Here is a 23857-nt window from a genome sequence, read left to right on the forward strand (position 1 = left end):
ACATAAAATGCAGCACAATGGTTGCAGCTTAGCTTGTAGATTACATGACTGCTTGTGACTGGACTCAAGCAGTGGTGGTGGGAGATGTATGGGACAGGTCTTGCGTGTAGGCCTGTAGATATGAGCCATGAGACAAGGGATTGGAAGCGGAGGTGGAGCAGCGATTGATGAGAATGTTGTGTGGGTTTGGTGGGTGGTGGAGTACCACTGTGGTAGGGACAGCAAGGGTAGGATATTCCTCATTTCAGGGCACAATAAGAGGTAGTCAAAACACTACTGGAGAAAGTGATTCAATTGTTCCAGTCATGGGTGATACTGAGGGTAGTGCTCCTTTGTGGCTGGACAGTGCGACTTTGGGAGGTAGTGGATGACTGGAGAGAGAAGGCATGGGAGATTGTCCATAGTTCATAATTTTTATATATTAGCACACTGTATAAACACGACTAATAAACATTTACTTACAAAGGAAGCACATGTTATGTATTACCCAGCAAGGGGAAGTGCTAATGTGACAATAGCAGGAACTAACTTAGTCACGTGGATAGCTACAGTCTCACTCCAATCAAAGTAGTGCACATTGTTGTGTTGCTGTGCGAACATGGATGGTGAGCATCAAATATGTCCCTGTGGGCTGACATATTTTTATCTTTCTTTGACAATCAGATATATACAAATGCTGAAATATTTTAAAAACTAACAAAACAACACTAATTGCAGGCAGCCATATTATCTTTCGTAGTTGGCTACTTTTTAAATTATTATATCCACTTTTTCTTGCTGCAAATGCTCTCATCCACAGTCATTTGCTGGTGACAAAACATTTGGCAACTCAGAAAGGGAGGGCAGTGGAGAATAAGTTCTTTGAAACTATCCATAAGGTGATGGGCAAATAAAAAAGTCTATATGATAATTAAAAACACATGGCAAAGGATTAGAAATAAAACAAATACAGCTTATTAAATAAAAATAATGAATAAAGTAATTTTCATACAGATTTAAAAACAATAATTTCAGAGCACCTGATGTGATTCAATCAAACAACTTCTTGCTTTTCAGGTACATGTTTCATTCCCCTGTGCTACACCACTCGTCAGGAGAACCAATTAGTCTTTATGCTCAAAAGTCTAGAGCATGACACACATTCTTTATGTTGATTACCCATTTAGTAGTTCCCAAAATGTTTGATGGCAATAATGTTCAACCTGTGATCACTGGGCAGTTATTTTCCATAATGTGCACGATTTGGCAGGAGTAATACAGATAAAAAATTTTAAACATCACTTTTTCGATTGCCTCCACTTTCTATTAAATAAAAATACTGCAAAGACACTGATAATCTTGCTTCACAGAGTTGACTAAATTGGAACAGCACATTTATATACTCCATTTCTTTTAGACAAGTGGCAATCGCAAAGTGATGTTTGATTGGGTTAACAAAATAGATACAGGCTTAACGAATGAACATGACAGTGAACATCACATTAGAACACAGGAGTGTCTGCCAGTACCTACTGCTCTACTTCGCCCCTCCATCTTTCTTGGGCATTAACACAACAGTGCTGCCACTGTGGCAACAGTACCACTTCACTTTGTTGAGTAATAAATTGATTCAGATGATGGCCAGCATCATAAGAGCCCATTTCAATGAACCACTTTTGTGGATTTGAGTTGATTGTCATACATTTACATATCAAAACTGAAATAATATAACACTGGGTGGCCATTACAAGTTTCATTTAGTAATAAATAAAATCGACAGAGAGTGGCTTTATGATTTTGTTTGCCAAGCATTTAAACCGTGTATATTCAGAAAGGAGAGGAGAGCATGAAATATTTTCACTGTGAGAAACTTTCTTGTGTACATACACACTACTTAATTTTCAAGTGAATAATAATAATAATAATAATAATAATAATAATAATTACCACTTATTGGCTGTGGTAAGTTATTTTAGATTAAACAATCGAAAGTCCAAGCTGGAATATCATCAGTGTTATGAAAAGTGTGATTGCTGCTTGCCATAAAGATGGTACATTGAGTTGCAGACAGGCACAATGAAAAGACTGGTATACATTTAGCTTTCAACCAAAGTCTTCTTCAGGAAAGAAACATACACTTTCACCCAAGCAAGCACACCTCACACACACATGTCCACTGGTTCCGGCTGCTCTGACAAGAATGCAACTGAAATGCATCAAATGGGAGCAACACTCTGGAGTGGGCCAGGGAAGGGAGAAGGACAGCAGGGTGTTGGTCAGAGAAGAGGAAACAGCAGTGTCTGGAGTGTCTGGTGGAACATGCAAGGACTAGAGTTGGCAGGTCAGGGCTGCTAGGTACAGTGTTGGAAGGCTGTGGGAGAGGGGGGGGGGGGGGGGGGGGGGGAGAACAGGGAGTAGGAAGGAGAGGAGCAAGTAAGATGAAGAGACTGTTAACTGCATTGGCAGAGAACAGCTCACAGTGTGGGTGAGGGGATGAGGAGGGTGATAGGACAGGGGGGCAGAAACAGTTGGATGGAGAGTGTGGGGACAATGTTGGTTGAGGCTGGTATGGTTTTGGGAGCAGAGAATGTGGTCTAAGGATAACTCCCATCTGTGCAGCTCAGGAAAGCTGGTGGTGGAGAGGAAGATCCGGATGGTATAGGTTGTGAAGCAGCTGGTTGTCCGGAGTTGGAAGGGGGGGGGGGGGTTAATTTGGGGGAAGAGACCAGACAGCAAGGTCTCATCGGATTAGGAAAGGATGGGGAAGGAAGTGAGCCATGCCCTTTCAAAAGAGCCATCTCGGCATTTGCCTGAAGTGATTTAGGGAAATCATGGAAAACCTAAATCAGGATTGCCGGACACGGGATTGAACTGTCGTCTTCCCAAATGCGAGGCCAATGTGCTAACCACTGCACCATCTCACTCAGTATGAAGCAGCCAGTGAACTCAAGTGTGTTCAAGTGCATGTTGTGCCACAGAATGATACACTCTGCTCTTGGCCACAGTTTGCTGGTGGCCATTCATCCTAGTAGACAGCTGGTTGGTACTCATAACAATATAAAAAGCTGAGCAGTGATTGCAGCAGGCCTGATATATGAATGGGTGCTTTCACGGGTGGCCCAGCCTCTGGTGGAGTAGGATAAGCATGTGACAGGGCTGGGACAGGAAGTGCTGGGTGAGTGGATTGGGCAGGTCTTGCACCTTGGTCTTCCAAGGTACATGGCCCCTGTGGCAAGGGATTGGGTAATTAGAGTGGCCGAGAGATGAACTAGGATGTGGAGGTTGGGTGGGTAACAGAACACCACTTTAGGAGGGGTGAGAAGGATCTTGTGTATGATGCCCCTAATTTCAGGGTGTGATGATAGATAATCAAAGCCCTGACAAAGGATGTGGTACAGCTGTTCCAGTCCAGGTAGGTATAGGTTGGAGGATTAGAGGTGTGTGAGGATATTTTATATGTGGTGTTTATTTTTTAGCTTAGTGATATGCTAAAATTAATTTTTTATAATTGGACTCTGTCAGGAATGAAAATGAATGACATGAATGGCTGTCCTTCACTGTCCAAGCTTGTGAGAGTAATTCATTGAAAACTGACTCATAAACAGAGACTATTTTGCTGTGTTCCATAGGGTTATAAGGTTTACTATACAACAACACCAAATCAACCAATGGCATCCTGGCAGTCACAATTGGTGGACAACAACCAGTTGACAACAATCAGTGATCTCATCTCACATACAATCTACACTATCCGTGTGCAAGCATTCACAAGTGTTGGTCCTGGACCACTTTCTGCTCCAGTGTTGGTTAAGACACAACAGGGAGGTAAGAATATACCAGCAGTTTTACATTTTAGATATTACAACTGTTTTATATTATTTTTGTGTGAGGTGATAACATGTTCCATTGAACATTAGCATGATTTTTATGTAATGCTCTAAATGAGTTCATTTACAGACTACAGATTTGTTGTGCGATGAGTATCTACTGATCACTTACAGATTACAAAATAAGACAGTGGCTTAAATTTAATAAAAATGAAGCATATCGCTCTTTGACATTACTTATATTTGTAGTAAAAGATACTTAAATCTGACAACAACAGTAAACATCTTTTTGTTGTACACAATACATGCTACTGATTTTTATTAGAAATTCATCTTTAGAGAAGAAGTCATTGATAAGTTAAATTAAAAATTTTCTTTGCTTCCTGTTGGACATTTATAGATATGGATATCAGTACTTATTTTCAAACTTTGCATTGTTTGTTACAAACTTCATTAGTGGGTATATATAGTGAAGATGTACCTAGAACTCCAGAAGAGAATACTACATTTTGTTCTAGTTTCCTTATATTATGAAAGTGTAAGCTTTCACAGGTGGAGTTTGTTTCAATAAAACTCATTTGGGTGTGTGGCCACATGATGATGTGATAAAACTACTGTGATGCTTCTTCTGACCTTGATGAAGACTGCCAGTGATAACAGTTGAAAATTAAGTAGTTTTGTCATATATTGATGTTGTCCCAAACCCGTAACAATTTTACTAAAAAACTCCATATTGTTGTTGTAAAAGTAGATGCATTCTTTTACAAGGATAAACATAATTTTTTCAGTAGTTTATGTTTTCTGATATCTTTAGTAAAAATTGTATTACACTATACTTAAAATATCTATGAAAATAATCAGTTTTTTAAAATATAATGTAATTAGATAGATAACAAATCTACTCACCAAGCAGCAGCAGGGGAAGACTGAATCAGCGTCTCCTCCTCATCCCGTCTGGTACGTCTCCCCTGACCTGGAACTCGGGGTGACTTTTCTGAACTCTCCCCATTTCCTAAAGCCTCCCCATAAACTGTCAAACATTTTGTAAAACTTAACTATGCTTGCCAAATACTTGATCATGTATAGTGCTTTTTGATGTTTTTGTCAAGCGTATATCATGTTTGAAGCATTTGCCAGAAATTTTGATTAATGGAAATTTTTACAAGATGCCAGACATTATTTGTAATGTTGTTCTGCCACATATGTTTAGTGAAAAATTGTTTTATTACAATTTATCTCATTATATTGTGGGTTTTCACAACCACAGAAACTGCAGTCAAGTATAAAAACAAAATAGCACTGACAGTTACCAAAATGGTAGAGGTGTAGCATCTTTCCCAGCCATATATTACACATGAAAAGCTTATGAACAGAATCAGTATTTATGCATAAAGTCACATACAAGTGGAAGTGGAATGAAATAAAAGAAATCAAAGTTCTCTGGTTCTTCCATGGATGATGTGGGCTATATGTTCCTACGTTGTGGTATTATAATGAACTGTCTTAGAGGAATAAGTAGAAGAGAATAAATTTCCGAAAACTTGTGTCTTATTTTTCAATGCAAGGGCAAAGTAATGCTAAACAAGTTATTGAATGTTTCACTGTCCATCTGAGGAAAGTTGATGTAATCGTCAGGTTCTGAATGTAACATTCCGACTAACAAGTTTTCAGTTGTATATTTCTCTCTCATTTTAAACCATTACATGGACCAGTGTCTTGTTTTCTTCTTCTTTAAATTCAGTGCCAGAGTCAGTGTTGTTTTTTGTGGTCTTCAGTCCAAAGAGTGGTTTGATGCAGCTCTCTGTGCTCCAAAAATGCTTTATCTGCACTTGTAGCCATTCACACTAGTGCCAAAATACAGCACATGTAAAAAGCTTCTGTTCAAAAGTAAGGTAAAATTGACAGGCTTTAAATGTACAGGCGTGTTTGACACATCCATGGCTGGGTAAGAATCAACTCTGCAGACAAGTTTGCTCGTTTAAGAGAGCCTTAACAAATTAAAAAAAAAAATCATTATCCATTCAAAGAAAGTTGATGTAATCACTAAGTTCTGAGGGTAGTGTTTCCTTTAGCACATATTCATGGACAAATCTCTCATTTTAAGCCATTCTTCTTCTTCTTCTTCTTCTTCTTTGTCTTTAAACACAGTGCCAAAATCAATCCCAGGACTGGTCTGTCTGCATTTGTGGTCAGTCCCACTACTGTCAAAATACTTACGAAGACAGACAGAATCTGCTTCAAAGTGAGGTTAGATTGACAAATGCTGTTTGAATGTGTATGAGTTTGCTTGGCAAATCCATGGCTAGATACGGGCAATTTTGTCAAACACGTTTGATTGTTTACAGGGACCTTAAACATTGCCAGTGCTTCCTCTTCATCCCTCTTCCTTTGCCTTCAACCATTCTGTCAGAAGAAGGAGCTACTGACTCAGAAAGCTTACACTTTTACTTAACTTTTAGATTTTTTCTCCTGCCACTACATGGTGGTCAGATTTTTTTTATCCATCCAATTGCAGTAAGGGCACCCATGTCTGGACCTGGGTCCCTGTCTCTTAGGGAAAGGAAAAAATGTAGTGTAGTCAGATGTTTTTCTTTCAATAAAATGATTTAAAAGGTGGTATTAAACAGGCTTTTAGTAGGGTCAGAGCTGGAACTTCTTTTTGGCTACTTACAAGTCACCATGTATCTTCCAAAATATTAAAAGTACTCTGTACCTCCAGGTCTAGCACATCCCTGCAAACTATTGTATGGGCACCCCTGAATTACACCATATTTAAAATAACAACAAAAATAATCAATTATTGATAATATAATATAAAGGGATAGATACAAACTCTACCCGCCAAGCAGTGGCAATGGAACACACACACAAAAGGATTTAACTTTTACAAGCTTTCAGAGCCAGTGGCTCCTTCTTCTGGCAGAAGAATTGAAGTGGAAGGAAGAGGGATGAAGGAAAAGGACTGGAGAGATTTAGGGGAAGGGGTACAGTTCAGAAAAGTCACCCAGAACCCTGGGTCAGGGGAGACTTACTGGATGGGATGAAAAGGAAAGACTGATTGTTGGGGACTGTACTGGATGAGATCTGAAAACCTGATAGCTTAAAGGTAAAAGACAGGATAATATGCAAGATAGAGATTACTACTAAAATGTTGTGCACAAGTTAGTAAGAGTGAAAAGCTAAATGCATTGTACAGGGTGAGGCAGTGAAACGGCACGATTTCGATAGTGGTTGTCGGGCGCGGAGGGGGGTTGCGAGAGTGGGGGAAGTGACCTTGGGCGTCTAGAGTGGTGGAAGTTTCAGTAGCCATGGAGCGTTGGTCGAGTGCGCAACGTGTATATGCCGTAAAGGCATATTACAAAAACGCGGATAGTGTGGTTGGTGCTCAACGCGCCTTTCGTCGTGAATTCAACCTGCCGCCACGGGCTCCCGTGCCATCAAGGAAAGCCATTCTCCTTTGGGTTAAAACCTTTGAAGCTACTGCTAGCACAACAAAGAAAAGAGGCGGCAGCACAAAAACAATCCGGACACCCGAGAACATTAATCGTGTGCGCGAAGCGTTGGGACGAAGTCCGCGAAAATCCGCGAGACGGCACAGCGCAGAACTTGGTCTCAGCAATCGATCAGTAAGACGGATTTTGAAGAGTGACCTTCACTATCATCCATACAAAATTCAGGTAGTGCAAGCCCTTAAACCTAATGACTACAATAACCGTATATGCTTTTGCCAGTCAATGCTTAACGTTATTGAACGAAATGAAGAAAGAGTGCATAACTTATTGATGAGTGATGAAGCCCACTTTCATCTTAGTGGGTACGTAAATAAGCAAAACTTCAGATATTGGTCCTCAGATAACCCGCACGAACTTCATGAAAAACCTCTCCATTCTGAAAAAGTAACAGTCTGGTGTGCAATGTCATCTTGTGGAATCGTGGGGCCCTATTTTTTTGAAGATGAAGATGGCAACACAGTGACGGTAAACTCTGGACGTTATGCTGACATGTTGACCATTTTTGGTCTGCCTGGAATTGATCGACATGATCCAGATGCTGAAACACTCTTCCAGCAAGATGGTGCAACAAGCCATACTGCTAATGTCTCAATGGAATTGCTCAGACTTGCATTTCCACGACGTCTAATCAGCAGGAATGGCGATTTCCCCTGGCCTGCCCATTCGCCAGATCTGACGGCACCAGACTTTTTTCTTTGGGGCTACCTCAAGTGCAAAGTCTTCCAGGAAAATCCACCAAGAACAAAAGAAGACCTGAAGGAGCGAATTCGACAGGAAATTAACAACATTCCAGTACAGATGCTACGAAACATCATGGGACAATTTCATCTCAGGCTTAGACAATGTGTGCAAAACCAAGGACGACACCTCACTGACACCATATTTAAAAAATGATTGTTTTTAAGTTAAATCTTTAATTTCCACTCTTGTATTTGAGATCCATGTTCAACTATTATGATTTTACTTGTAAATAAATCTTTGGTGGTTTTGCAAAATCGTGCCGTTTCACTGCCTCACCCTGTATGTATCAGAGGTGGGGTGGGGGCGGCAAAAAATAGAATTCCGTACATCCAGCATTGCTTCATAACCTTTCCTCGGGTCCTTACAACATGACCCTAACCTGTCCTCTGCAGAACTCCAGGCTCTACATTCCCTAGAAGTTGATGACTTCATCATCATCCTCCCAACAGACAAAGGATCTACCACTGTGGTACTTGACCAATAGGAGTGTGTTGGCGAAGGTCTACGACAGCTGTCTGACACTTATACTTACAGCATCTGCCATCAAGATCTCGTCCTTGTGATTCAAACTGCCCTGCAGTCCCTCCTAGAAACCTCAGGCCCCTCACAAGAACTTACATCTCAATCCATAGAACTTCTTATCCCACCCAAACCATGCACCCTCACCTTTTACCCAATCATCCTGGCTGTCAAAGCACCCACCGAACGTGTATCTGCCTTAGTTGATTGACACCTGCAACCCATAGTACAAAGACTTTCCTCCTATATTAAAGATAACAACCATTTCCTAGATCATCTGAAATATGTGCCCATCCCACTCCCACTACACACTTTCTTGTCACCATTGATGCCATCTCCCTCTACACCAACATCCCCCATGTACATAGTCTGTCTGCTGTTGCAATTTTCTCAGTCAATGCCCACCTGATTTCAAGCCCATGACATCCTTCTTGCTCATATACTTCACCTTCGAGGAGCCGACATACAAATCAGATCAGGGGTATGGTCATGGGAGCCAGGTTGGTTCCTTCCTATGCTAACCTTTTCACGGGTCGCTTGGAGGGGACTTTCCTGGGATCCATAAGCCTTCATTCCCTGGTTTGGTTTAGATACATTGATGACATCTTTTTTCTATATGGACTCATTGTGAGGCTGACCTGTTAAAATTCCTGGAATCTCTTAAATATCTTCTCCTAATTAAATTTCACGTGGTCCTATTCTGAATCCGATGCCACTTTCCTTGATGTTGATCTCATCCTCACCTGAGGCCAGCTACACACTTCTGTCCACATGAAGCCTACTAACAAACAACAGTACTTACAAATTGACAGTTGCTGCCCTTTCCATGTCAAACGTTCCCTCCCATACAGCCTTGTCATTCAAGGCAAACATATTTGTTCAGATGCAGACTCTTTACAGCAATACATCACCAACCTCACTTGAGCCTTCACCGGACATAATTATCCCAACAGCCCAATTCAAAAGCAGATTTCCTGGGCCATCACATCCAATCCTGGTACTGATGATCCCCCCAAAAAACAACTTCAGAGCACACCACTTCTCGCCCAGTATTATCCTGGCCTTGACTGTATCAGTCAGCTACTTCAACAAGGCCATGACTTCATAAAATCATGCCCTGGAATGAGATCCATTCTGTTTGAGATTTTGCCCACCACACCTAGAATAGCTTTTCGTCACTCTCCCAATCTCCGCAATATCCTTGTCAGACCCTATGCTCCTTCTGCACCTATCTCCCTACCCTATGGCTGCTACTCCTGTGACCACCCCCACTGCAAGACTTTCCCTATGCATCCTCCTACCACCACTTATTCCAGCACTGTAACTGGCAAAACACATTCTATCAAAGGGAGAGCCACCTCTGGATGACACAAGTTATATTCCAGCTGTTATGTAAACACTGCTCGGCCTTTTACATTGGCATGACTACTACCCAGTTATCAGTCAGGATGAGTGGGCATGGACAGAGGGTGTATACAGGCAACACAAGATATCCTGTTGCAGAGCATGCTATACAGCGTTACAGTCATGACCTCAGTTCCTGTTTCACCACATGTGCCATCTGTATTCTTCCCCCAGACACCAGTTTCTCAGAACTCCACAGGTGGGAACTAGCACTACAACATGTCTTTGCTTCTTGCCACCCACCTGGCCTTAATTTATGTTAATTCCTTCCATCTCAGCATGTATTCACAGCAGCTACTCCTTTCTTCACCCTATTTTAGATTCCTACATCTTTCATTTTCTGATTTGTCTGTTTTTCACCTTCTCCCATCCCACGTCTGTTACATACAATGCATTTAGCTTTTCACTCTTATGAACTTATGCTCGATGGTTTAGTAGTAATCTCTGTCATGGATATTACCCTGTCTTCCACCTTCAAGCTCTCAGGTTCTCAAATCTCATCTGGTGCAGTCCCCAAAAATCAGTCTTTCCTTCTCATCCCGTCCAGTAAGTCTCCCCTGACCTGGGGTTCTGGGTGACTTTTCTGAACTGTACCCCTTTCTCTAAACCTCTCCAGTCCATTTCCTTCACCCCCTCTTCCTTCCCCCTCAATTCTTCTGCCAGAAGAAGGAGCCAGTGGCTCTGAAAGCTTGTAAAAGTTAAATCCTTGTGTGTGTGTGTGTGTGTGTGTGTGTTCCCGTGCCACCACTTGGCGAGTAGATTTTTTATCTATCCATTTATACCATATTTAAAATGTATTTTATAAACACTATGTGTAAAACAAACACTGTTATTTTCATATATTATGACAGAGAAAATATTAATAATTCGTTTTGTAAGCATTATGGATTGACTGCTTTGTGTATCAATGCTTCCTGGACACCATAAACTTCAACTCCTGTTATATCATACCTTGATGTTTACGAATCCACTAGTCTTGAAGAGCTTCCTGTCTCATTTTGATAAGTACTGTTCATTTCTCATAAGTTTTCTTCTTGCCCATATTTAAATATTTTAAATTCACTTTCATACAAATAAAAAGTTAATATTTGAGAAAAGAGCCAACATACAAATTTAGTGTATTCCTCTACTTTTTCGGAATTACAAATTTAAAGTCTGTGCTACAAAGGTTGCATGCATTCTCAGAGTGATAACATAACCCATACAATATAAAAATGACCTATAGTCAACTAGTACAAAACTAAAACAGAGTTCCTCAACTATCCATGTCATTGAAGTGTATTAGTTTCTCCAACATAATATTAGAATGCCTATGTACACCGATGGGCAGCAACTGGCAGTGGGGTTGCACAGCCACTGCCCTCACAGTTTTGACATCTGCCACTGGCTGCACTCCACTGTCTAGTTTACCAGATACCTCAAACAAAATAGTAAACAGTTATAGAACAGACATATAACATGTAAGAACCTTATTACTGCAAGGAACTTCAACTTTTCTTCCACAGTATTTGCTTCCTTTCTGTTTTATTCATGTTCTGAAAATTTCTGTAACCTTTCTTTGTGCTTTTCCAGCACACGAGTTAAGCAATATGACTGATAATCCGAACATAAATATATAACAAAGATGATAAAGAAACAACCACACATCTACAGCTTGTGTGTGAAATCTCTCTCTCTCTCTCTCTCGCTCTCTCTCTCTCTCTCTCTCTCTCACACACACACACACACACACACACACACACACACACACACACACACAAATAAGCACAAATGCACAGTATGATGGAGGTATTTTTCTGAAAATTTGAGTGTAAGTTTCATCCTGGTAAGTTCCATTCTTTAGAGATTTGGCATAACATAAATTAACTTGACAGTTCATATATTGCTACTGGTTTGGTAACTATAAACACTGACTTTCTTCTGTTTGCCAGTTGTTACACTGTGACAGCATCTAGTATAGGCTATCGTCCATCTACATCTACGTCTACATGATTACTGTGCTATTCACAATAAAGTGCTTGGCAGAGGGCTCAATGAACCACCTTCAAGCTGTCTCTGCACTGTTCCACTCTTGAACAGTGTGCGGGAAAAACGAGCACTTAAATCCATAACTGCTGTGCCTTCTTTTTGTCATGCCACAGAACAACTTTCACTCATAATATATCCAAAACAAATAAACATACTGAGATATGGTTTGTGCTAAATTATAGAGGATGATGTGAGAAATATATATGACATATTCAAATTTTTTTTTTAATATTTATAATTGCTGGATTATGACATACCAACTTTGTTTTTCTCAATTGTAATTTCTTAATAGAATTATCTCCTTTTTCTGTGGCACTGGAGAGAGCTTTTGAAGTAGAATTCAATGACAGGCCATGTGTGTAATTTGATCAAATAGTAATGAGATAAAAGTATTACAAACCACTGTCCTGCTGCCAAGAGAACAGATCTCAGAAACACACTCTTATTGTATCAAATGTAAGCAAACATGTAATGTGGGTACAGTTTGCAATTTTTTTTATTAAGACTGCCATATCACGGACTGGAAATGTTGACCTTGAGCATTGTTAGATATTGTAAAGTAATTTTGGACAGTCAGTACTGCATGTTGAATTGTGTCTGGACATACGACAGTACAGGGCTGAATTATACCATTATCACTTGTACAATTTGTACTGTATAATATAACTCTGTACAATGCCACTCATACCATTTATTCAGTATGATCAAACTGGACCAATAAAAAATCAATCCATCAGTTATACGGTATTTCACATTTTCAGGAATGCCTGTGTTTCCTCAAATATTTCTTGTTTCGATTTTTCACAGATATAAAATTCCAGAAGTCTGGTTAGTGTGCAGGCCATTTTGGTTTCCCAAACAACTGATACTATGATATTTATATGTTTTTTTATGGTGATCTGTAATTATTAGTGTGAATGGTTGGGATATCCAAGAATGGAAACTGCAGGTAGGAATACCAGCAATGTAGGAAAAAATAGATTGCTACTAACTATAAAGATGACACCTTAAGTTCAAGACAGGTGCAATTGTAAGACACTTACATCCAAGGTTTTGGCCTCAGCCTTCATCAGAAAGAGGAAGAGAAACACACACCTTTCATTCAGACAAGGAAGCACACCTCATGCACACACAACTGCCAACTCCGGCAGCTCAGGCCAGAATGTCAGCATTTTGGTAGTCTAGCTTTTGCTATGTTGTTGATTGTGATATCTCTCATGTCGATACCTAATGGGTTGCCTAATGTACAGGGAAATGTCTTACAATTACTGTGCCCACATATCAGACAGGAACTATAGATACTTACGGTTATTTAGAGCCCTGTCAATAAAACTGGAACCAGTTATGTGATACTTGGGAAGATCACACCACACATTGATAGAACAGAGTTGCTTTTTACCCTCTCTCTCAGAGAGTATGGATTTTCAGATGATCATCAGTGCACATTGCAGATATTAATTTTCCTGTGATTTGTGAATGATGCTTTTCTAGTAACATAATCTTGCATAGAAATCGTGCATCACTTTGTAGTTTAGTAGATTGCACTGTAGTTCCTTCTCTAGATTGCTACACAGATAACAAAATAGTAGATATAGAAATAGATGACAGAGGGATAGAAAAACAATTAAAATCGCTCAAAAGAGGAAAGGCCACTGGACCTGATGGGATACCAGTTCGATTTTACACAGAGTACACAAAGGAACTTGCCCCCTTCTTGCCGCAGTGTATCGTAGGTCTCTAGAAGAGCGTAGCATTCCAAAAGATTGGAAAAGGTCACAGGCCATCCCTGTTTTCAAGAAGGGATGTCGAACAGATGTGCAGAACTATAGACCTATATCTCTAACATTGATCAGTTGTAGAATTTTGGAAAAAGTATTATGTTTGAGTATAATGACTTTTCTGGAGACTAGAAATATACTCTGTAGGAATCAGCATGGGTTTCGAAAAAGATGATCGTGTGAAACCCAGCTCGCGCTATTCGCCCACGAGACTCAGAGGGCAATAGACACAGGTTCCCAGGTAGATGCTGTGTTTCTTGACTTCTGCAAGGTGTTTGACACAGTTCCACACCGTCATGTAATGAACGAAGTAAGAGCATATGGACTATCAGGCCAATTGTGTGTTTGGATTGAAGAGTTCCTAGATAACAGAATGCAGCATGTCATTCTCAAGAGAGAGAAGTCTAGCGAAGTAAGCGTGATTTCAGGTGTGCCGCAGGGGAGTGTCATGGGACCACTGATATTCACAATATATATAAATTACCTTGTGGATAACATCGAAAGTTCACTGAGGCTTTTTGCGGATGATGCTGTAGTATATTGAGAGGTTGTAACAATGGAAAAGTGTACTGAAATGCAGGAGGATCTGCAACAAATTGACGCATGGTGCAGGGAATGGCAATTGAATCTCTATGTAGACAAGTGTAATGTGCTGCGAATACATAGAAACAAAGATCCTTTATCATTTAGCTACAATATAGCAGGTCAGCAACTGGAAGCAGTTAATTCCATAAATTGTCTGGGAGTAGGCATTAGGAGTGATTTAAAACAGAATGATCATATAAAATTAATCATCGGTAAAGCAGATGCCAGCTGAGATTCATTGGAAGAATCCTAAGGAAATGCAGTCTGAAAACAAAGGAAGTAGGTTACAGTACACTTGTTTGCCCACTACTTGAATACTGCTCACCGGGGTGGGATCTGTACCAGATAGGGGTGATAGAGAAGATCCAACGGAGAGCATTGCGCTTCATTACAGGATCATTTAGTAATCACAAAAGCGTTACGGAGATGATAGATAAACTCCAGTGGAGCACTCTGCAAAAGAGACACTCAGTAGCTCGGTAAGGGCTTTTGTTGAAGTTCCGAGAACATACCTTCACTGAGGAGTCAAGCATTATATTGCTCCCTCCTACATATATCTCGCGAAGTGACCATGAAGATGAAATCGGAGAGATCAGAGCCCACACAGAGGCATACTGACAATCGTTCTTTCCGTGAACAATACGAGGCTGGAACAGAAAGGAGAACCGATAGAGGTACCCAAGGTACCCTCTGCCACACACCGTCAGGTGGCTTGGGGAGTATGGATGTAGATGTAGATGTAGATGTAATTTGGAGAACTGTAACCAATTTCAAAAGTCATTTCCATGAAGCTGCCGATAGATCAAAACGTGAGGAATGTGAATGGCATTGGAATATAGAATTCACAAAGCTGTCCTATGCTTGATTCCAGTAGCAAATTCAAGCTGCCTTGTAGTGACATGTGGCTTGAGTCCTACTGCTGCTATAATCTTAGATCCATTTTTTTCATCAGTCAAAGCTCTTTTTCATTGGTGTATTGTATTCTTCACACTTCAAGTTCCTTAAAATCTGTCTGTAATATTTTCAAAGACAGAGCATGAAGGTTTGGCACAGTCAAAATAACTTTCAGCATACAACCATATTGTTACTCGGATAGTCTGGTGACATTCACCATAAATGAAAAGCATATTCACTTTTCAGCCTGTCGTAAACATTATAAAAGTCTGAGCAACTTCACAATCAACTAGTCTATCACTAAAATAGCAGAATAAAGACTGGTAGGCTTCAATCAACAGGGAAAGACACGAACTGTACCTGAGTAAGGTGTTTAATTATATGGGGGAGGATCAGAAAGTAATGCACAATAATATTTTTCTCCCCTGGTATTGCAGCTGAAATGTTGAAATTTCACAACAATTCAGTTTGTAGTTTGCACTACAGAGGGTGTTTTGTTTTTGTGTGCAGTTCTAGAAAGACACCCTTGAACTATGAAACAAACATGGTGTACATGTTACTATCATCAACTTGGGAAGAGCAGCGAAGTGTAGTCCAATATTTGTGGACCAAAGGGCATAAAGTGAGTGAAATTCACAGGGACATGCATGACGTGTATGGGGATGACTGAATGGACTGTAGCAATGTGTCCAGCGGTGTGCATTCTTCCAAGAGGACCTTGTGAACCTTAGTGATTGGTCACATTCCAGGTGGTCAGTAACAGTTGCAACCCTGCAGAATGTCAGAGCCACTGAGGCAACAATTTTGAATGACCAGCATATGCAACTGTGAACGTTATCACAGCAGTTCCACATTTCCTATGGTGCAGTGTGTACTACTGTTCATGACACATTGAAATTTTATTAAGTTAGTTCTTGCTGGGTGCCTGAGAACTTGAGAGAACTCTTGACAGTCTGACGACCTTCACCATAAATGAAAAGCATATTCACTTTTTGGCCTGTCATAAACATTATAAAAGTCTGAACAACTTCACAATCAATTAGTCTATCACTAAAATAGCAGAATAAAGACTGGTAAGCTTCAATCAACAGGGAAAGACACGATCTGTACCTGTGTAAGGAGTTTAATTATATGGGGGAGGATCAGAATGTAACATACAATAATTTTTTTCTCCCCTGGCCAGTGAATGGTGACAAGCTTAGATCACTTAATGCATTAAACCAGAAAAGTGCATGACTTTCTGAAAGGAATTGTCACTGGTGATGAGTCGTGGGTGTACACTACATGCCTGAACCAGGCAGACCTCTATGGGCAGGAAACATGCTAGTTCCCCAGTATGAAAAACATTCAAAGTGACTCAGTCTGCTAGGAAAGTGCTTGTGACATGGACTTTGCTAAACATGGAACTGCTGTGAATGTTGCAACCTACATTAAAACTTCAGTTAAGTTGCATCGTGCCCTTCGTGAAAGATGCCACAGTATTAATGCTGATGGTGTCAAACTTCTTTATGACAATGCTCACCCTCATGGTGCTGCTCCTGTTCATGGGAAAATTGCCAAATTTGGGTGGGAGGGACTCCAGCATCCACCATACATTCCAGACATTGCACCATCAAGTTTTCATCTGTTTGCTCCCAAGAAGAAATTCTTGGCTGGCCAACACTTTGTGACAGATGCAGAAGTGAAATCAGTGGTCCGCAGATGGCTGTACTCCATCCAAATGAAGAGGTCAATATGAAACTGGTAACATGATGGGAGAAGTGTGTCGAGAATGTTGATGACTTTGTAGAAAAGTAGGTAAAAGTTGTAAGTTCATTTGTGATTTTTTTTGTTTTGTTACCTCGTAAACATTTTGCCAATAAAATTATTGTTTGTTATTTTCTGATTTACGCTGTATTTGGTACAGAAAAATCAGAAATTTGTGGGACCTCTTCACCTGATGATGAGAGAGTGGTTTTATGGTGCTTTTATCTTGTTGTTATTTTATCAAATTCCACATATGTTATGTAATTGAAGTCCTCTTTGGAAGCTGTTTCCTATGCTAAACATAGAGTACATTATTCCAAAAAAGTTATTGTCATAATTTGTGAGATATAAATGTTAAAAATTACTAGTGTACATCACAAAATTCACCACTTTGTCCATTATAACTTGACGACAAGCACAACTTGGTATATTTACTCATTATGGATATATTAGGGGTGACCTCAATTTGTATTAAGAATAAAAAGAGTTCAGGTACTGCTGTTTAAGCATGCATAGTACTTACCAATTCACAGTATCTTATCCATTATGGCAAAGGTAAGCATTTCGCCAAGTAATATGAGGGCTGGGGCAAAAGTCATTGCAACTATTTTGTTTACTAGCAGATACCAGCCAGATTGGGAAATGCAACTCATACACATGAAAGGACAATGTGGGAACTAGATGTGTGGACATTTAAGAACATGCGAACATCATGCCTCACATAGTTATTACAGCAGTGTACAGGAAAATACTAGTCTCATGGTGCAAAATGATTACAGCATAGCACACATACAAGTGACCTGACAGAACTGGATTTAAAGGCCCTCAAAGTAGTCCCCTGCAATATTTACCACATGCCTTCAATTGTGTGGTAAGCACTTAAAATCATCTGCATAACCATTTGGTGCACCATGTCAGAATTTGGTCATCTGTTGTTGCACAGCATTGGGTGTGCCCTCTTGTGTCACAAACTGCCTTCCATGTAGTTTCCTTTACCTTTCATATGACATCAAAGTTACAGGGCGAAAGGTCAGGGGAGTACAGTGGGTGCTCCACTTCTCCCCAGCCCCAGCACTGCTGTTGCTGCCTTAAGCACCCTGCTTTATGTGGTTTTGTGGTGTCATGCAGTATGATTGCACTGTGAAATTCTCTCAGAGTTATCCCTTGGAGAATGACTGATTTGATGTATGAGTACTACTCAACACAGGGTACTTCCATGTCGCATGACACTCGCCACACAACTCTTTTCATAGTGCACTCTGTGCTACTACCAGCAATCACAGTTCCAACTGTTGTCAATACAACACTATGCCTGCATAGCTTGCATGTGACAGATAGCAGTTTGTGACATGCTGGAAGAAAAATAATAGTTGCAATTACTTTTGCTCCAACCCTCATATATAATATTTTAAAGTAGCTGCATCAAATGTACATCAGTATATGACAGTTATACCTCCTGGATCTCATTGCTAAAGTGAATTTCTTCATTTTCAGTTCCGAGTCAGCCTAGCAATCTGCGTGTGAGTGATATTGGAGAAACATCAGTTACACTTCTTTGGAGCAAGCCTTCCCATTCGAGTGAAAATATCGTCAGCTATGAGCTGTACTGGAATGATACATATGCAAAGGTAGGTTGATTCCAAAAAGATTTGATTTTATCGTATATGTGTTTATTGACAGTTGCTTCTGAATACATGGGTGTTTTACATTTGAACATATGCCTTGTAGCTGAAGCCTTGTAGCTGAAGTCTTCAGTGGAATTCTATACACCTAGATCTATAACACAACATGGGTCTACAACACGTTTGTGGATCTCTTTATTACATTGTCACCTATAATTTTGGAAACAGAGATTTTCTTTTCTTAGGTATTTGTTTCTGTAATATATAAATGGCCTTACATTCTGAAATAATACAATGCATAGAACACAATAGAAGATAACAAAATCCTAAGTTTACAAATCCCCACGTGTTCTTCTTCCAGGATTAAAAGGAGAGAACAAAACATTTCAGGGGTGTAAAACATAATATTGAGACTGACCTGCCATTTAAAACAATGTATCAGAAGAGAGAGAACAATGGAAGTTTTTTTATTTCAATTATTTGGCGTTTATATTGCTGTACATATGTATTTTAATGCCATCCCTTGAATTATATTTCTCCAGTAAGTCTTCAGTGGAATTCTATACACCTAGATCTATAACACAATATGGGTCTACAACACGTTTGTGGATCTCTTTATTACATTGTCACCTATAATTTTGGAAACAGAGATTTTCTTTTCTTAGGTATTTGTTTGTGTACCAGATTATTGCAGCCTGCAGCTTTACTTTCTAGTTACTAACAGAATGAAATGTTCCTCTTTGATGTTGTCAATTCATTGCTCGGTTTTATTTCCAGGAGAGGAATCATAAACGAATCCCAGTAGTAGAGAATTTCACATTAACTGGGCTGTACCCTAACACATTGTATTACGTGTGGCTAGCAGCACGCTCACAGAGGGGTGAAGGCGCGACCACGCCTCCAATACCAGTGAGAACGAAGCAGTATGGTAAGCCACACAGTGCTCAGACTATGTTCCTTTTAAAGTCCCCTCATTGACCTTCAGGTCCTCTCCCTGCTGATCAGATCTTTTCATTCTGGAATAATATCTCTTATGAGATAAATCATATGTGCACAAGTTTTAAAAAAGCACAGGTAAGTTTTTGTAAATGCCAGTATCATTCACTGTTTTGCACATAGATTGAAAATGAGCAGTCTCACTTCAGTATATTGTTGTTTATACAGACAGAGCAAGTTTTATACAGAGCACATAATGCATTACAGCACATTCTGTTGCAGTAAAAGCCCACAAGCAAAGCATAAGTAAAGACACATTGCCTACCACCTGTACTTCTTATTCGTAAGTGAGTCACCTGTAAGATGATCAATATTTTAAAATATATGCTGTTACTTATTCAGAATCGTCTCATTGTATGAAGATAAATTTTGAATCCCATTGAGACACACATTTTATCAATTCAGTTGTAATAACAAACAATATTGTGACTGACAATGGAAGATTCTGCCAGCATTTGAAAAATATTACAGATGGCTCATTTTTAATGAGTAGCACTGTAGCACTTAATACTTTTTATTCACTGTAATACTCAGTTAGCTGAGTGGATTGGTTCTGTTTATATTCACTTTGTATGTGTATTGTAACATCACAAGCATTGCATGCTTCCAGATTGGGAATGTTTGATAAATATCACACATATTATATACAAAAACTTTATTTATTACTTATCGTTCTCATTATTTATCATTATTGTTCAATGGCTTAATTTTCACTGTTCCAGCACAGCCTATTTATTAACAGTATTTGTCACAACATTGCACCAGTTCTGCACTGTTTATATTCACTGTGCATTTTGAGTGCACCTTTCCTGAAAGTTACCATATAGTCTCACTCACACTATTTACGTTAAGAGTGTGAGAGTGCGTGAGTGTGCGTGTGGACTGCACATGAGTCACCAAATTTATATTTACCACCCATTTTTTTAATGGTCAGTGGCAAATGCAAGATGCTGGATATGCACCATGATTTTTTTGGGTGCTCAGTTTTTTCCTCTCTTGTTCTTACTCCATATTAGACATTACTTACACCTAGCTCTAACAGTATAAGGAAACTATAGTTCATTTTGTTTTTTGGGATAATCTGATTTCTCTCATCTGCTTTTAAAATTACTTTTTTTAATTTTTTATGTCATTTTGTTGTAAAATATTGTTTGTTAGGCAAAAATGAATCTAGTTGTAATGAATTTCAAATCCATAAACTTGAAATTAATTGTGGAAAAACAGTGAAATTCTTGTTGTCAGACAGAACATTTTAACTTACAATTTAAAATTAAACCATAGATTATACAGAAATCTGTCTGACACACAGGGACCAAGATGGAACTAAGTAGGTAGACTAATATGAAATGACAGTGCTTTTTCCTTACATTGAAAATACTGTGGAGACCATAAAATTATTTAAAAAAAATCAAAGTTTAAATTTTTACCAAGAAGCTGCACTTCACTTAAAAAACAAAAAAACTACCAACATTAGCCATTCCCAAGTCTACTTCATACAATTCAAAGTTAATCTGTGTCCATAGGCACCTGCAAGGGAGAAAGGAGGGGCCACATAATGGCCCTGCACCTCCCCCTCTTGGAATCTGGAGTACAAAGCTTTTATTAATTATAGAATTCTCATGTACATCTAGAAGTGAATGTATAACCATCAGTTTTCTGGGATATATTTGTAATAAGTTTTTTTGTGTTACCTGTAAAATGTAGGTCTTGTGGTTGACATGTCTTGAAACTGACCAACTTATTTATATACAAATGGCAATTTTGGAGTGTTGCCCCCCATCTCTGTACCCCACCTACCAAGATTAATTTCTGTGGACACCTATATCTGTGTCCAGGTATGAGCTCAAGGCATACTGGCCATTTATAATGAGAATCAATAGTTCACTGATCTACCTGATTTCTACTTCTTTTGTGTATATTTCCTGGGATACAGTTGGCTGTTGATTGTCCAGTTGTAATGGGACTACTTCAATGTGATTAAAAAGAGATGTGGCAGCCTCAATTTACCATCAGCTAAAACATTTATCTGGTAGCTTACAAGCTTGTCATGCTACATCTCATCTTTTCCTGGCTCAAGGATCTGAAAAATTTCCTAGGACTGGTGAGAAGAGTTCTAATGGGGAATCATCTTCTGTGAATACTCTTTCAATTTTTAATTCTTCATCATCCTGATGAAGTTTAATGGAAGCCGTCACATTGACAGACATATTTTGAGTGTATTAACATGAATTGCATCAGTATCCTGTTTCATGAGAGCTGTTGGTATCTTAGACCATAGATGATATAGACAGTGCATGACATCATAACAGTGAAACTAGCATTTTGATCAGCTGACTGATGGTGGCATCCATTTGCAGGTGACTTCTGGAATACTGTCCAGTTTATCTTTATAAATTGTAGTATTTGCAGTAAATTGTAACAGGGGAGTCTTGAGTAGTATTTGGTTGCAAAGAGGAAGTAAGGCACTGTAAGCAAAAAAAAAAAAAAAAAAAAAAAAAAAAAAAAAAAAAAAAAAAAAAAAAAAAAAAAAAAAAGAGGATTCATCATGAAGGTATTATCTGAATGGGATGGAAATCGGTAGATTTGTTGTACATATACAGATGAACAAATAATTACAGTTTCAGAAAAATTGGGTGATTTATTGAAGCGGATGAGCCTTACAAACTGAGCAAGTCAGTACTATGTAGGTCCACCTCAGGCCGTTATGTGAGCAATTATTTAGCTTGGCAATGATTGGTACAGTTGTTGGATGACCTCCTGAAGCATGTCATGCCAAATTCTGTCCAACTGACATGTTAGGTCATCAAAATTCCAAACTGGTTGAAGGGCCCTGCCCATAATGCTCCATATAGATCCAGAAACCTTGTTGGTCAAGGTATGGGTTTGTAAGTTTGTGAAGGTAAGCTGTAGAAACTCTTGCCATGTGCAGGTGGGCATTATCTTACTGAAATCTAAGCCCAGATGACCTGACATGAAGGGCAAAGAAATGAAGCATAGAATGTCATCGTTGTGCCACTGTGCTATAAGACAGCTGCACATGACAACCAAAGGGGTCCTGCTATTACAAGAAATTGCATCCCAGACCATCACTCCTCATTGTCAGGCAGTATGGTGGTGTCAGTCAGATTGGTATCCACTGCTGTCCAAGCGAGGCACCTCGAGATACGTCTTCATCCTGGAATCTCATTGACTGGAGTAAAGTTGTCTTCAGTGATGAGTCTGGCTTTGAATTGAGCCCCAGCGGCAAGTGAAGATGTGCCTGGAGCCTTGAATAAATCATCCAGTTTTTCTGAAAATGTAATCATTTTTTTGTCTGTACGTGTAAGTCTCATCTACTGGTTTCCATACCATTTGGATAATTCCTTCATGGACTGTCATTTTTTGTGTCTTAGAGTGTATTTTGTACCACAAACAGCCCCTGTAGTTTCATGAAGTTCCGATAGGTGGCAGCTCTATATGTAATGCCGATGGTACTGTTACCGATGACTGTGCCGCTAAAGCGGAGTTATTGAACACAGTTTTCCGCAATTCCTTCACTAGGGAAGACAAATGGAATATTCCAGAATTTGAAACATGAACGGCTGCTAGTGTGAGTTTCTTAGAAGTAGATGCCTTAGGGGTTGAGAAGCAACTCAAATCGCTTGATGCGGGCAAGTCTTCAGGTCCAGATTGTATACCGATTAGGTTTCTTTCAGATTACGCTGATACAATAGCTCCCTACTTAGCAATCATATACAACCACTCGCTCACTTATAGATCTGTACCTACAGATTGGAAAATTGCGCAGGTCGCACCAGTGTTTAAGAAGGGTAGTAAGAGTAATCCATCGAACTACAGACCTATATCATTGACGTTGGTTTGCAGTAGGGTTTTGGAGCATATACTGTATTTAAACATTATGAATCACCTCGAAGGGAACGATCTATTGATACGTAATCAGCATGGTTTCAGAAAACATCGTTCTTCTCACGAAGTAATGGCCGCTATCGACAGGGGATCTAAAGTTGATTCCGTATTTCTAGATTTCTGGAAAGCATTTGACACCGTTCCTCACAAGCGACTTCTAATCAAGCTGCGAGCCTATGGGGTATCGTCTCAGTTGTGCGACTGGATTCGTGATTTCCTGTCAGGAAGGTTGCAGTTCGTAGTAATAGACGGCAAATCATCGAGTAAAACTGAAGTGATATCAGGTGTTCCCCAGGGAAGCGTCCTGGGACCTCTGCTGT

The 23857-nt window shown here is 39.5% G+C and overlaps 1 protein-coding gene across 3 annotated transcripts in view; it reads left to right on the forward strand.

Annotated features, from left to right (window-relative positions):
• Window positions 1-23857, forward strand: part of LOC124790089 (tyrosine-protein phosphatase Lar) — a 537690-nt gene that overhangs the window by 432527 nt on the left and 81306 nt on the right. For all 3 annotated transcript variants that reach the window (XM_047257655.1, XM_047257656.1, XM_047257657.1), the window contains 3 exons: window positions 3609-3804; window positions 18508-18641; window positions 19413-19563. In XM_047257655.1, the coding sequence (XP_047113611.1) occupies window positions 3609-3804; window positions 18508-18641; window positions 19413-19563 (481 nt within the window). The remainder of the gene's footprint in view (window positions 1-3608; window positions 3805-18507; window positions 18642-19412; window positions 19564-23857) is intronic.

The sequence above is a fragment of the Schistocerca piceifrons genome, chromosome 3 (assembly GCF_021461385.2).
Source record: "Schistocerca piceifrons isolate TAMUIC-IGC-003096 chromosome 3, iqSchPice1.1, whole genome shotgun sequence".
NCBI lineage: Eukaryota > Metazoa > Arthropoda > Insecta > Orthoptera > Acrididae > Schistocerca > Schistocerca piceifrons.